At 52.9% G+C, this 15,626-nt stretch overlaps 2 protein-coding genes across 4 annotated transcripts in view; one reads left to right on the top strand and one right to left on the bottom strand.

Annotated features, from left to right (window-relative positions):
* SMARCD3 (SWI/SNF related BAF chromatin remodeling complex subunit D3) overlaps positions 1-3,155 on the top strand; it is a 37,127-nt gene extending 33,972 nt beyond the window's left edge. For both annotated transcript variants that reach the window (XM_081102557.1, XM_081102556.1), the window contains 6 exons: positions 100-261; positions 1,778-1,875; positions 2,032-2,167; positions 2,423-2,545; positions 2,662-2,763; positions 2,975-3,155. In XM_081102557.1, coding sequence (XP_080958683.1) covers positions 100-261; positions 1,778-1,875; positions 2,032-2,167; positions 2,423-2,545; positions 2,662-2,763; positions 2,975-3,028 — 675 coding nt within the window. In that variant the 3' untranslated portion in view covers positions 3,029-3,155. The remainder of the gene's footprint in view (positions 1-99; positions 262-1,777; positions 1,876-2,031; positions 2,168-2,422; positions 2,546-2,661; positions 2,764-2,974) is intronic.
* A 109-nt stretch (positions 3,156-3,264) lies between these two features.
* On the bottom strand, positions 3,265-8,944 carry CHPF2 (chondroitin polymerizing factor 2). Of its 2 annotated transcripts, XM_081102554.1 has the most exons (4): positions 7,426-8,944; positions 6,436-7,000; positions 5,599-5,781; positions 3,265-4,689 (listed from the first exon to the last, which is right to left on the bottom strand). In XM_081102554.1, exons 1-4 carry the CDS (start codon positions 7,710-7,712, stop codon positions 3,391-3,393), a joined length of 2,334 nt encoding a protein of 777 aa, XP_080958680.1. In that variant the 5' UTR covers positions 7,713-8,944; the 3' UTR covers positions 3,265-3,390. The 2 variants fall into 2 exon arrangements, with proteins under 2 accessions (XP_080958680.1, XP_080958681.1); XM_081102555.1 differs by lacking the exon at positions 5,599-5,781 and having other exon boundaries at positions 7,426-7,880.
* Between the last annotated feature and the right edge of the window lie 6,682 nt (positions 8,945-15,626).

Below are 15,626 nucleotides of genomic sequence, written 5' to 3' on the forward strand. Positions count from 1 at the left end.
CCCAATCACCATGTCGTACCCCCCACTTCCACCCCAGTCCCAAGCTGCCTGGCTTTGAGCTCTTCCCACTCCCTAATTTTCATGGTCACCTTTTCACAGCCTCCCCAGTTCAAACTGGATCCCCGCCTGGCCCGGCTGCTGGGCTTGCACACGCAGAGCCGCTCAGCCATCGTGCAGGCCCTGTGGCAGTATGTGAAGACCAACAGGCTGCAGGACTCCCACGACAAGGAGTACATCAATGGGGACAAGTATTTCCAGCAGGTACCCTGAGCCCAGGGATGTGGGGAGCAGACAGAGTCACCGGTAGGGGAAGTGCCTCTACGAAGCTAATACCACCCCTGCCTTTAGATTCTCAGGTATTAGAAACCATAGTCACTCTCTCAGAGCCAGAGGCTAGGTCCTAGTCCAGGCCCTACCATGGTGTAGCTCTGTGCTGCATGTTCGCCATCCCAGGTCAGGGAGGTCTGGAACCCCACAAAGCTCTCAGGAATGTAATATTCTTGGCACTCAGAGTTGGATCTCAGGGTCTGGTCCTGGGTCCTGACTCTCGGTGAATTACTTGGCCATTTTGAGCCTTGTTCCTCATCTGTCCCATCTAACCCACTGGGCAGTTAGGAAAATCAAATTGCTATGAAAGGGTTTTGACAAAAATTCTACCGAAGTAGAGATTCTTTTTTTAATCCTCACCCGAGGATATCTTTTTATTTTTTTAATTTAAATATATTCTTATTGATTTCAGAGAGGAAGGGAGAGGGAGAGAGAGATAGAAACATCAATGATGAGAGAGAATCATGGATCTGCTGCCTCCTGCACACCCCACACTGGGGATCGAGCCCGCAACCTGGGAATTGAATCGTGACTTCCTGGTTCACAGGACGACACTCGACCACTGAGCCATGCTGGCCAGGCTGAGGATATCTTTTTAAAATATATTTTTGATTTCAGTGAGAGGGAGGGAGAGGGAGATAGAAACATCAATGATGAGAGAGAATCATCAATCCACTGCTTCCTGCACACCCCCTACTGGGGATCCAGCCTGAAACCTGGGCATGTGCCCTGACTGCGAATCGAACCATGATCTCCTGGTTCATGGGTCAGCATTCAACCACTGAGCCGATAGTTTTCCCCCATTGACCTTTTTAGGGAGAGTGGGAGGGAAGAGGGAAAGAGAAACATCAATGTGAGAAACACATTGACTGGTTGCCTCCTGCATGTGCCCTTCTGGGGCTGGGGATAGAACCTGCAACTGAGGTATGTGCCCTTGACCCAGAATTGAACCCATGAGCCTTCGGTCCACAGGCTGACGCTCTAACCACTGAGAAACCAGCCAGGGCAGTAGAGATTATTCTTCATACATTTTAAATAAATACAGCAGATAAACCTGAGGAGTAAAAAGAACAGTTGATGTTTATTAAACACATACCACGTGTCAGGCAGGTATGTTCCAAGCACATTGAGTGTACTGATGCACTGAATTCTAACCACAACCCTGAGAGAGGGGAACTACTATTATCCCCATTGTAGAGATGAAGAAACTGAGGTCTGAGTCATTAAGTAACTTGCTCAGGCTGCAGAGTAAGTGGTGGGAGCAGGATTGGTATAGGCAGGCAGACCCAGGGTCCATCCTCAACCACTGCACCGCACCAGCCCATGGGCCCCTAGTTTCAGACCCGTGACTCAGATGCTCCTGGCTTCTTGTGGCCTTTCCAGAATGGATCTAGAACTGTAGTTATGCTCTTTCCAAGCACAAAAGAGTGACCTCTTCCTCCTGCCTCAGATTTTTGATTGTCCCCGGCTGAAGTTTTCTGAGATTCCCCAACGCCTCACAGCCCTGCTGTTGCCCCCTGACCCAATTGTCATCAATCACGTCATCAGGTGAGGCCCCGGCTTGCTCCTCAGACCGGGGAATCATTTCCTCCTGTCCTGCCTGTCCCTCCCATCCCAACGCCCCCTCCCTCCCCACTGCGTCTGCCCTGGGGCCCTTGGCCTCTGTGGAGGCAGGTGAACTCCAAGGGCTGGACTTCCTGGCAGCGTGGACCCGTCGGACCAGAAGAAGACGGCGTGCTATGACATTGATGTGGAGGTGGAGGAGCCACTGAAGGGGCAGATGAGCAGTTTCCTCCTGTCCACGGCCAACCAGCAGGAGATCAGCGCTCTGGACAGTAAGGTGGGGCCAGAGCCCAGAGCTGCAGTGGGATGTTAACCCAGAAATGACAGAGTACAGACAGAACAGACACGAGCATGGGCCTATGGAGAGATGAAGGACTTAACACCCCCTCCCCTGGGACTGCAGAGGCCTGGGGCCCGAGGGACTGTTCTTCAAAGGAACAGCAGCAGCCCTTCCCCCACGTGCCTGCCTCCCCCTTCCCCCTTCTTCCACATCACCACAGCCAGGTGAAAGCTTCTGTCTTTCTACCTGTAGATCCATGAGACGATTGAGTCCATAAACCAGCTCAAGATCCAGAGGGACTTCATGCTAAGCTTCTCCAGAGACCCCAAAGGCTACATCCAAGACCTGCTCTGCTCCCAGAGCCGGGACCTCAAGGTGAAGGGGACTTGGGGAGCACTGGATGGAAGACAAGCATATCAGGAAGACAGTAAAGGTTGTACACAGGGGCGGGAAGGGCCCGGGCTCAGGGCTGATTCCACTCTCCCTCCCAGGTGATGACAGATGTGGCAGGCAACCCTGAGGAGGAGCGCCGGGCTGAGTTCTACCACCAGCCCTGGTCTCAGGAAGCGGTCAGCCGCTACTTCTACTGCAAGGTGTGAAGGGGCCCGGGCACCTTAGGCCCCTCCTCACTGAGAAACTTCCTTCCTCAGCCTCCTGCGCCTTTGCCACTCCACCATGTCCCTCACCTCCTGGGAGCCCTCCCTGCTCCCAGATGCTCTTCCAGGGTGGGCAGCGGGTGGTTGGGGTCGTCCTGTCACTCACCAGCCACACCGTAACCCTGCTCCTGCTCTCATTTCTCTAAAGATCCAGCAGCGCAGGCAGGAGCTGGAGCAGTCGCTGGTGGTGCGCAACACCTAGGAGCCCTGCAAATGAGCACCGCGGGCCAGGCCGCCTGACCCAGGCTCTGCCAGCACCCCTCTGCCCACCTGTGGGAGGTGGGGAACTGGATTAAAGGTCATTCATCTGCTAGCAGCTGTGTGCTCATTGGCAACTGGGAGAGGGGGGGAGGGGGAGGCAGTAGGTCCCTCTGGGAAAACTCCCAGCCCCTCCCTCAGATTCTTCTCCTGACTCCGTTTCCCTAGACCTAAAATCACTTTGGCAGAAGACACTTTTAATCACATTTTCTTATTTTAAAAAAAATACAGCCACAAGCTCTCCATCCATCTTGCCTTGCCCTCCTGGGGCTGAGGCAGAAAGGGGAACCCCACGGCAGGCCGAGGCTAGGTGCTGTTGCCCTGCTCTTGCTCGAACAGGGCCATGGCCAGCTGGGCCCGGCCGGCCAGCCCCTCCAGGTTGCTTAGGCGGCAGCGGTGGTAGAGTTCCTCACTGAGCCGAGGGCTGCAGTCCCGCAGGGAGAACTTCTGCACCAGCCCTGGCTCCACGGCTCGGAAGAGGTGGAGCCCTGAGAACCGGAGGAACACATCCATCACCTCCAGCCCCTCCAGGGCTTCCTCCTCTTCCTGGCCTGCCAGTTCCGCAGCCAGCCGCGCGCGGGCAGCCAGGTAGTCGGCATTGTAGAAGCAGCCCTCCGCGGAAGCCTGGCGGTCAAACCGGCCTCCTCCGGGAGCCCCCCGGGCAGGGTCAGCACCAGGAGGGGATGGGGGGTCAGGGCCAGCCCCCGGGGGAGACTTCTGAGGTGCCAGGGCGGGGTGGAACTCCTGGAAATGGACGGGGAAGAAGGCCTGCCAGCCAGAGATGGCGTTCATGCGGCAGCGGTTGAGCACCTCCGGTCCCGGCCGGGTCCACACAGTGGTGAGGAAGAAAAGCGTGTCCACCGGGTGCTTCTTGGACACCACGTCCATGAGCCGTACCTGGGAAGGGGCCTCCGCCCGCACTGCGAGCCAGGCCAGCCTCGTCCCAGGGTACCGTCGCTCCAACTCGGCCACTGCAGCCTTCACCCCGAGAAACGGGTCCAGGGCCCCTCGGCCACCTTCCTGTGGCCCATAGACCAGCAGGAGGGTGAGCAACACATGCTCTCGTGGCTCCAGAACGCTGGCCGCAAAGGCCTCGAGGAAAGCAGGGGCCAAAGCAGCTTCCGCCACCAGGAGCGGCAGCACCAGCTGCACACGGGTGGCCTCTGTGACATAGGGCATAGGTAGGATTTCCACTCGACTCAGCGGCCGAAGCAGGCTGACCCTGCGGGCCAGAGCCCGCCGGTGCCCACGCTGCGTCACAGCTTCCAGCAGTAGGTCCAGGGTGTACTCCATGCCCCGCGCTGGGTCAAAGCGCCGGTAGCCATTGAGCAGCCGCTGCTTCTGGAATCGCAGCCGGGGCTGATAGCGCCGGTTCAGCTGCTCCAGAGCCGTCTCCACAGCATCGCCCACGTCCGCCCGGCTAGCCCCTTGCAGTGGGCACTTGGGCGCCCCATCTGCACAGGAGAAGGTGTGCTGTTCTGTGAAGTAGTCCCAGCCCAGCACCTCAAATCGAGAGCGTGGTGTGAACGGGGCCGGGAGCCCCACAGGCCAGCTCAGCCCTGCCTCCCCCTCGGGGGTCAGCACGGTCAGGTTCCGGATCTGAGCCTAGGGCAGGAGGGACACACAGTGAGTAAACCGGGGGAGCGGGGCAGTCCTCAGGACCCGACCCGCCTGGGCTCTGCGCTGTCCTGACACTTAGTGGGGTGCCCCTTGGCTAATCACTCAATGCCCTGTACCTTACATCCTTCCTCTACAAACGCAGTGGGCATAGGAATTATACCCCCCGTACACAGATGCAGTGAGGAGGCCGGCGGGGAGGAATGTGCTTTGGCAGACAGACCTTAAAGCATCCTGAAATACAAAGCTCAACGGCTCCCCCTCCAAAACCCAAAGTACTCCCATCCTCCTGAGAACACACCTTTGTGTGCACCTGTACTTCCCCTCTGACAACCCCACAATAAACTAGAATATTCTTCAAACCCTTGGTTTTTTAGGCCAGTGATAGAAATTAGGGGACTTTGGGATTGTGGCCTCCTTGGTGGAGAGGCACACTGTTCCGAGCCCTGACCCTCAGTTCACCACCAAACCCTTCTAACTGCCTCCGGGTCTTTCCAGGAGCTCATCTGATGACTGGCCTGGACCCAAGAGCCCCTTCTCTCTGGAGCTGCTTTAAATTTAGGTACAGTTAGCCCTTCCCTGTCTGGCTCCATGGATAGAGCACTGGCCCGAGGACTAAAGGATCCTGGGTTTAATTCCAGTCAAGGGCATGTACCTCATTTGCAGGCTTGATCCCCGGCCCTGGTCGGGGCATATTGGGAGGCAACCAATGGATGTGTCTTGTCTCTCTCACATCAATGTTTCTTTCTGTCTCTCCCCCTCCCTTCCACTCTCTCTAAAAATCAATGGAAAAATATCCTCGGGTGAGGATAAAAAAAAAATTTAGGTATGGTCAGCTTCTTCCTACCCCACCAGCCTCCCCCTCAGCTGCCACTCACTCCAGCCAACCTGGCTCACCTGCAGTTGCTCTATTTCGCTGTACGTCTGCTCCAGCTCCAGGGTGCTGAAGCGCTTGTGGAGCCGGTACATGAGGGTCCCCTCCGATACAGGGTGCACTGCAAAGGCACTCAGGAAAGCCGAGCTCCCCTCCTTCTCCGGGTCTCTATTTTTGGCCAGTTCAAATGAGCGATACTGCTGCCCCTAGAGGGACCAATCAGACCAATCAGTGCCACACACGGAGGGCTGCCCGTCTCAACCAGCCCTGACCAAACCCAGCATTCACCCCCTAACTGCTGCTGCCGTGCAAGGACGGAGGAAGCAGGGGCTCAGTCCAGTGTCCCCTTAACCTTGGCCTTACTCTCACTGCTAAATTTTGAAAAAAAGAATGTTCAGTAGGCAACTAAGGGTACTCTCTTCCCCAGAGAGCCCCACTGTTTCTCCAGGGAATGAACACCATGAGCCAGCAAGTACTCCTATGATACCAGTCCCAGAGACAGGGCAGCTCTCAGGGCTAGAACAGGGATTACCTCACTTCTCCAGGAGCGTAGCCATCTCTAGAACATTCCCAGATTGTTCACGACTGTGCGTGTGTCAGGGAAGGGGTGGAGGAAGGGGGGCAGATGGAGGACTGAGGAGGGGGCACCTTTTATCTTCTCACAGGGTCCCTGACAAGATGCCCCCGGGGCTAAGACTGCCTGAGGGCACCAGGGCAGCCAGAGGCACACTCCCTATCTGTGAAGGGCAAACCAGAGGCCGCATGTGCTGCCGGGAAGGAGCCAGCATCACCGAGCCCGGAGACCAACCCTCAGTCACTACTGTTGTCAGGGACCCCGACTGACTTGAAAGGGCTGTCACCTGGTGCTGTGAGACACAGCCGATGCCCAGAGAGTCGATGAGGCAGCGGCCAAGCCACTCGTCAGGACGGGCACTGAGAATGTCCCCTCGGCAGCCATCCAGATGTGGCCGCAATCGAAGCAGGAGACTCCGAGACAACAGGTAGCCAAAGCCCCCATGGCAGTACCGGGCCTGCTCGCCGGCGCCAATGAACTCCTCCGCCCGGCCCAAATACAGGTCTTGGTTGATGCTGAGGTGGCCAGCAAGGGCTGCCAGGCGGGGGGCCTGCACATACGTGTCATCCTGCATGATGAAGAACCAGTCGTAGTCGGCCCCAAAGTGTGTGTGGAGATGGCGCAGGGTCTCCGACATGAGCCAGGCCGGTCGCTCGTCCCCATGAGATACCACCTGCATCCCCGCTGGAGCCCGGGCCCCCCGCTGCCCCGTGAAGTAGAGCAACCGCGGGAAGTGGTGGGCCACGGTGCGGTTCACAGCCACGGCCAACGTGGGCAGCGTGGCCCGGGAAGTCAGGACAGCCACCAGCAACCGCTCCCGAGAGCCCAGCTCTGTCTGGATGTACCGAGTCCTGTGGAGAGACCAGTCTGTCAAGGGTCAGCTCCCTCATCTCAGGAACCCAGGTTGTATAGCATACACACCCCTCTAGAAATGAGGTAGTTGGAGGTGAGAAAAGAGAAGCAAGAGACCTCCTCATCAGCATTAATTAGCTCCTGGAGTAAGCATCCTCTGAACAGCTGACACTGGGGAGGGATTTACTAATGATGGACTAGACGAAGTAGATGCAATTCCTACCCTATCTAAGAACATCCAGCACTAATGTAACACCAACAGGTGAGACTTTCTTAGACTGAGGAAGCGGGGAAAAAAGAAATAGAACCACGATGGTAAGAATTGCTCCACGGGGCCCAACACACATTACCACTGAAGGCAGAGGCAAGGCCTTAGAGCAGCCCTAAAGTGGGGTCGGGGGCTATGCACGCATGCAGCTCTCACCTCAGCACCTTCTTGTAAGGCTTGTTGGGATCCCTATAGTAGGGGACAATCCGGGGTTTGAACTCTTCATCGCTTTGGTCAAGCCCAATTCTCGAGTCAGGATTCTGCAGGCCTCCTGGTTCCCCCACAGCCTCTACACAGGGATCTTCTCCCTCACCCTGGATCCAGGAAACCCGCAAGAGGCTCAGGCTGCATCCCAGAGACAGCCCCAGGATGAGGGGCAGCGCTGGTCGCAGAAGAGCCAACAGGGAGCTCAGTCGCATGGTGGTAGGCCCTGCTGTGCGCATGCTCCGGGGGGCACAGCCTCAAGGATCACTCAGTAGGTTGACGGGTGCCAGGCCAGTGGTAGGCATGCGGTTTTAACCAGGGAACCTGGCGCCCGTGAGCTCAGCAGCAGAACAAGGCGTGTTTGCTTCCAGGCCCAGCATCGCCAGGAAGCTGGACGTCCCGTCTTCACAATCCTGTCTGGCTGGTCTCCAGTTATCAAAGTGCCAGATCTAACCCTCAGTCCAGACGGTAATAAATATTAGACTCCAATTCGCCCACTAACGGCTTATGGCCTGTCTTCCCGTAGAAAAGGGAGGCAACACCACTCACTCCTGCCAGACGTAACCCGAAAGGCCCACGCACACCTGCAGACCAAGTCAGGGGCCAGCAGCAGCTGCTGCAGAAGGGGCCGGGGAAAGCACCTGCTGCACCAGAACAGGGCGCCCCCCAGGCGCTGCCCCCTACCCTGCCCCGGCCTGGCCTGGCGGCCTCTTCCTACTCCACTCCCGAGTGCCAAGGAAACACGGGGCGGGAGGGACCCTCCGCCCGCTCAGGAGGGGGCGAGAGCCACTGGCATGGCACACGGAAGCTCTGCCCACCCAAACGAGGGGCAGAGAGCGAGCCCCAGCCCGCAGCGCTCACAGGGGCACGGTGGCTGCCGGGGCCATTTTGCAGCACCTCCTTCCCCGAGCCCGGATGCTCAGAGGCGGTGCTGCCACCTCCCTCTCCGGGAGGACAGGAGGCAACTGGCAGTCGCTGCGGAGGGCGGTGTCAGGGCCCCTCGCTGTCCGGTCGTCCCAAGGCCCCAGGTTCCCACACCAAACCGAACCGAGAGGCCGAGGAGCGGCTCGGGGCCACGCGGGTTCTGGACAGGCCGGCCGCGGTGCTCCCTCTGCGATCACGGACCCATCCCGGTCCTGGAAAGAAGGCTCAAGGCGACTGTTGGCTGTTCGTCTCCAAACGAACAAAACCGGCTGCGTCACGGAGCTGCCGAGGGCGGGGGGCTGAGAGGCGGGCAGGGACCCCGCGCCCGGGGCTTCCGCGGGGCCGCAGGGGGAGGCCCGGCAGCAGGCCCGGGCGAAGCGGGGAGGATGCGACCGCCGCGAGCAGCGCCGTCCCCGGGACCGGGCGAGGGCGTGGGGCGGGGCAGGGCGGGAAGGAGGAACAGACCCCAGGTCCCGCCGAGGCGCCGGCTCCGCCGCGGCCGCTGCCACCTCACGGCCGGCCCCTCCTTCCTCTTCCGCCCGCTGTCAGCCCGTCTCTATGGTGACCGCATCCGGCCGCTCGCTCCGCCGCGCCCTCTCTATGGTCTGCCGGCTCCTCCTCGGGACCGCGCGCCGCCGCCCCTCTCGAGCCGGCGTGCGCCCCACCGCGGCTCCTCCGAGTGGCCCTGGGGGGCCGCAAACCTCCCACCCCAACTCCCATCCCAACTCCCACCCGCCCAGGAAAGTGCCCACCAGTGATCGCGTGTCCGTCCCGGGACTCCCCCGCGGCCCCGGAACCCGCCGCTCCGCTCCGTCCGGCGGCCAGGTGTTGGCCTGGAAGTTGCCGGCCATCGTCGTGGGTACCGAGTGACCGGCCGGGCGGGTGGGCGTGGTCCCTCCCTCGGGAGCTGAGAGTCGACGCTAAACTCACACTGACCGGCAGAACGCACGCGGGCAGATGTCCCGAGCTGTCACACGTGCCACGGCGGACACGGCGAGTCCAGTGGGAAAACACGACAGGACGAATTAGACTGTGAATTTGGGAAGGCTGAGAATCCAGAGTTTCAGTGAGTCACCCAAACGAAATGTGAGATTTCCAGGTAAAAAGCAGAGCCCAGAGAGAGGAGAGAGGCTGCCTGAGAGGAGAACTGGGGAGGCTGGAGGCCGGGGCAGCTAGGGCCCGGGGAGGGGGGAACACAGCCCGGGGCGGCGGGGCCTCTGACAACCACGCCGGCTCCGGCCAGGACGCACACCCCTCGGGGCAAGCGGGGGCAAGCGGGAGGTGTGCAGGAGCAACTGTGTTGCCAAATGTTCCAGGGGAAGAGCCAAGAACGTCAGACGCCTTGCACATTGTAAGACAGTATCACACAAGTAGCAATGGTCTGTCCCGGGCCTTGACCACGTCCTATGGCCCAGCGCGTGTGGCTCAGTGGTTTTGAGCGTTGACCCATGAACCGGCAATCACAGTTCCAATCCCGCTCAGGGCACATGCCCGGGTTTAGACTCCATCCCCAGTTGAGGGCTGCAGGAGGCGGCCAATAAATGATTCTCTTATCATTGATGTTCCTATCTCTCCTTCTCCTCTCTCTGAAATCAATGAAAACACATTAAGAAAAAAAATTGCCCTATTGAACATTCATGTAAGTGAAATATATTTTCTAAAAGTGTTTGCTATTAAAAGGGAACACCAGAGCTAATAGAGTTTAAGAACCATCATTCTAGGAAGAATAGAAGATAGAACTCACCAGGACTGCTATCCTTTGCTGCGTTTTGATCTTATCCTCAGACCACAACTTGAGCTCCCCTCAGCAGCTGGCACATAAAAGGTGGTAAATGACTTGTTAGAAGAAACTCCAGAAAGGAGAAGAGGGACAATCACCTGGACGTGGGATGATAATAGGTTCCAGATAAGCATTGTCCAATAGAAATATAATCTGAGCCACAAACGTGAGCCATATATGTAATTTAAATTTTTCTTATATATGTTTTATTATAGTACTAAATATATCCAAAATATTTCATTTTTTTAATATATATATTTTTACTGATTTCAGAGAGGAAGGGAGAGGGAGAAGGAGATAGAACCATCAATGATGGGAGAGAATCATTGATGGGCTGCCTCCTGCACGACCCCCTACTGGGGATGGAGCCTGAAACCCAGGCATGTGCCCTGACTGGGAATCAAACTGTGATCTCCTGGTTCATAGATCAGGGCGACATTCAACCACTAAGTCACGCAGGCTGGGTTCCAAAATATTACTTCAACATATAACCAAAATAAAAAGTTGACATATTTTACACCCCCCCCCCCATATGCAATCTTTGAAATTGAATGCATATTTGATACAGCTTATCTCAATTCACACTAGTCACATTTCAGGTCCAAGTTCAAGTGCTCCATAGCCAGAGGCTACCACAGCCATGGGCAAACTACGGCCAGCGGGCCAGATCCGGCCTGTTTGAAATGAATAAAACTAAAAAAAAAAAAAAAAAAAAAAAGACCGTACCCTTTTATGGAATGATGTTTACTTTGAATTTATATTAGTTCACACAAACACTCCATCCATGCTTTTGTTCCGGCCCTCCGGTCCAGTTTAAGAACCCATTGTGGCCCTCGAGTCAAAAAGTTTGCCCACCCCTGGGCTACCACATTGAACAGCACAGTTCCACACCCTTCTCACTGAGTTCCTAGGTAATTCTGGATGAGACGTTTCCTTCCGTGGGTCTCATTTCTTCATATTTAAATGACGAGTTCAGCCGAAACCGGTTTGGCTCAGTGGATAGAGCGTCGGCCTGCGGACTGAAGGGTCCCGGGTTCGATTCCGGTCAAGGGCATGTACCTGGGTTGCGGGCACATCCCCGGTGGGAGGTGTGCAGGAGGCAGCTGATCGATGTTTCTAACTCTCTGTCTCTCTCCCTTCCTCTCTGTAAAAAAATCAATAAAATTAAATAAATAAATAAATAAATAATGAGTTCAGACCAAGTGTTCTTGCTTGCAGCACTGACCTTCAGTGATTTTTCATATTTAGCCAGTCCTTCCCTACTCTACCTATCTCTCTCTCTCTCTCTCCATTTCCCCATTTCTTCTCCCCTCATTGCCAGATCTGTTCCCTGAAAGATATGTAAACCCTGGGTGAGAATGGCAGAATTTCTAAGTGGCCAACAAGTTTTCTAAACCACTCATGCTGTGCTGAAGGAAGACTTCCAAGCAACTGTTGATTCATGAGAAATCCTGGAGATGATTGGTGGCTATGTAGGTGGCTTCTTGAAGTAACTGGTGATAGTCTTTCTCTTGCTAACCTAAGCCATTTTAGAGCTGGAGTTCTGGAACCAGCAAATTTCAGCCTTAAATCCTGCCACTGTCTCCTACTGGCAGTGATGTGTTATTAACAGCTCTGTACCTTTGTTTCCAATATGTAAAATGGTAATAATACCCACCTTGGGGTTTGTTGGGGAAGATTAAATGGAATTGCATAGATGAATGGGCATAATAAATGTTAGTTCTCTGTAACCTGTAGCCTGCCCATAACCAGACATTTTAATGAGGCTGGGAGAGGGAGGCATATTTTAGACAGGTGCTTAGAAGAAAGGCTTTGCTCAGCTATTTGTCTATATTCTTTACCTAAAACAATGCTTCTGTCCAGAGTAGATGCTTACTATTTGTCAAATGTATTAAATAAAATAAATACTCAGTGTATACTTAGGCAAGGCTTCTAATAGTAGCAGAAAAGGCAAAAGGAAGCCTATCAGAACTTTGGTTAAGTAATTATTAGCCAGTTTACAAGAATTAAACTCTAATCCTGCCCTAGCCAGTAGTTAGAACATCGGCTCTCGACTGAAGGGTCTCAGTCAAGGGCATGCCTGTACCTGGCTTGCAGGCTCGATCCCCCACGCCAGTCTGGGCGTGTGTGGGAGGCAACCAATTGATATGTCTTTTTCACCTTGATGTTTCTCTCTCCCTGTCTCACTCTCTAAAAATATCAATGGTGTTCATATTTTCTGCCTATGTTTTAATTGGGTTTTCTTTTTATTGATATGTAAGAGGTCTTTATATATTATCAACACAAGTCCTCTTTCATAGAGGTGATTTCCAAATATTTTCTCCCAGCTTGTGGTTTGTCTTTTCAATTCTCTTAACAGTAGCTTTTGAAGAGCATAAGATTTCAATATTGATGAGGTCCAATGTTTCAGTTCTTTTATGGATTGTGGGCTTAGTATCATATTTAAGAAATATTTGCCTTACCCAAGTGTATAAAGGCTTTCTCCTATGTTTCCTTCCTGTTTTTATAACTTAAAATTTTACATTTAGATTCATCATCTGTTCTGAATTAAATTTTGTATAGGATGTGAGGTGTGGACCTAGGTTCCTCTCTCCTTTCCTTTTTAAATGGGTCACCTATTGTAGCACCATTTTTTGAAAGCATGGTTCCTTTTCTACTGAGTTGCCTTTGCACCCTTGCCGCAAATCAGCTGTCCATGTCCGTGGGGCCCAGCGCTAGATTCTGTTTTGCTGCATTGATCTACTTGTCTACTTTGATGCCATTAACACCCTGCCTGAATTGAAGCCATGTAGTGTCAGTCATCCTACTTTGTTTTTTGCCAAAATTGTTTAGGCCGTTCTAGGTCCTTTGCATTTCCATGTGAATTTTAGAACCGATTTGTCAATTTCTACAAAACATATCCTAAGATTTTTATTGAGATTGTATTGAATCTGTAGATCAATTTTGGAGTAACTGACATTGTAACTATATAGTCTTTTGACTCATGAACATTGTAAATGTATTCATTTATTTAGATCTTAATTTAGCAGTGTTCTATAATTTTTACTGTTTAGATCTTTTACACCTTTTCTCAGATTCATGTCTAAATATTTCATATTTTTGATGCTCTAATAAATAGTAAATATCTAATTTTCAAAAAAAATCAATGGAAAAAATATCCTCGGGTGAGAATTAACCAAAACACAAAAACAAACCAACAAAACTCTAATCCTTCTAAGAACCATATGAGGTAAGTACTATCATCAGTCCCACTTTACAGAGGAGAGAATGTATTTTTTTCCAGGTCACACACTGTAAATGGTAGCATTGGGGTTTGAATGCAGGCAGTTTGCTCCCAGAATTCATGCGCTTGGTTATGCTATGACAAGTGAGGTCCCCATCCAGGAATTCCAGCAGCAGGCACAAGTCACTTCTTTTAAGGCACTTACCACCTAAATGCCATGGTTTGTTCACCTTTTTAAAGTTCCTTCTTGCCCTAACCGGTTTGGCTCAGTGGCTAGAGCGTCAGCCTGCGGACTCAAGGGTCCCAGGTTCGATTCCGGTCAAGGGCATGTACCTTGGTTGCGGGCACATCCCCAGTAGGGGGTGTGCAGGAGGCAGCTGATTGATGTTTCTCTCTCATTGGTGTTTCTCTCTATCCCTCTCCCTTCTTCTCTGTAAAAAAAATCAATTGCCGGGAGCCGGTCCATCCTTGCTGTTTCAAGGGACCTGGCATATATGGCATACTGTTCTTAATATGTTTGCTCACCTTCTTGGCACTATGTGTTTTAACCAAGGTCACCTCTCTGAGAAAGGTTGTTTCCCCAGGTAGGGATTTTCCCCTGAAGTTAGGGAGGGAATAAAACCCCTTAACTAAGTGCCAGGCGGGTAATTAATCACTTTAACTACGAACAATCATGCTTAAGCTACATAATCTTTACTCCCTGGAATGGAGATAAGAAATGCCCTAACCTTTGGAATAGAGATTAATAGGATTGGAATCAACTGGTATAAATACAGATGTAACAAGACAACAGGACACAGAACCTAGACACAGAACCTAGAGACAGAACCTAGAGACAGAACATGGCAAAAGATCCTGGACAGAAACTGGCCACAGAACCTAGAGACAGAACCTAGCGAGAGAACCTGGCTGAAGATCCTAGAGACAGAACCTGGCTACAGAACCTGGATAGAACATGGCAAGAGAACCTGACTAGAACCTAGACTGAACCTGGCTGGAGAACCTAGCGAGGGAACATAGCTACAGAACCTAGCTGGAGATCCTAGACAACTTGGCTGGAGATCCTGGCTAGAGGAACCTGGCTATGATGATCACCCGAAGGCTGCCTCCGTGTCATTCCTTCTTCGCTGACTCTGTCCACACCTTTGGGGACCCCTGGACCTGCTGGGGTTGGACCCCAGCAATCAATAAAATATATTAAAAAAAAAAAAAGTTCCTTCTTAACTGCGAGCTCCCTAGGGCAGTGGTCAGCAAACCGCGGCTCACGAGCCACATGTGGCTCTTTGGCCCCTTGAGTGTGGCTCTTCCACAAAATACCACGTGCGGGCGTGCATGTACAGTGCAATTGAACCTTCGTGGCCCATGCGCAGAAGTCGGTTTTCGGCCTGGGCAAGTCTATTTTGAAGAAGTGGCGTTAGAAGAAGTGGGGGGTGTCGGGCAGTCGGGCGACGGGAGACACAGCACAGGCGGGCCTCGGGATAGATTCATGCACGAGTTGAGTGAGCTGGTCAGCAGTCTCATTGTGTAGTGGTTAGTGCTAGTCGCCTCCGCAAATCGCGTGTGGGTGACAAAAGTACCTACTCGAAGCATAAAGTTACCTGTATTTTTCCAACCAGCTGCAAATCCTACAGGTATTTTTGTCATCAATTTAAGAATTGTAATTATTTTGTGTTGGTGGCTTTATTATTATTATAAAATGAAACATTTTTTTAGATGCCCTGTTTGACATGGCTACAAAGAAGAAGCAAACTACCTATATAGTTTAAGTTTAAAAAATTTGGCTCTCAAAAGAAATTTCAGTCGTTGTACTGTTGATATTTGGCTCTGTTGACTAATGAGTATGCCGACCACTGGCCTAGGGTGAGAGAATGCCTTGTCACCATTGCAACTCCAGCATCTAGCTCTGAGCCTAACGTACACTGGACACTTAATTGGTGGAGGGTAATCTAGAAAAAGTTACTTTCAAAGGCATGAATGTGTGAAATAGAATTATCTGAAATACGAGCAGTTAGATTCTATTGGAGAATCAAGTTTGAGGAAGAAAACTAGTTTTATGTGGGTGGCGGAGTGAGTTTGCTTCCCTACAGCCTGTCACTGATGGTGTGGCCCTGCTGGTCAGAAGCCTGGGGAGGTTAACAGGGATCACAAAACACCTGCTTTGCGTTTGAAGCTACAAATTTGGGATTTACAGCGTAGGCGATGAGAAATCTGTGAGGCTCACAAGAA

The sequence above is a fragment of the Myotis nattereri genome, assembly GCF_964212035.1.
Source record: "Myotis nattereri genome assembly, chromosome: 11".
Taxonomy (NCBI): domain Eukaryota; kingdom Metazoa; phylum Chordata; class Mammalia; order Chiroptera; family Vespertilionidae; genus Myotis; species Myotis nattereri.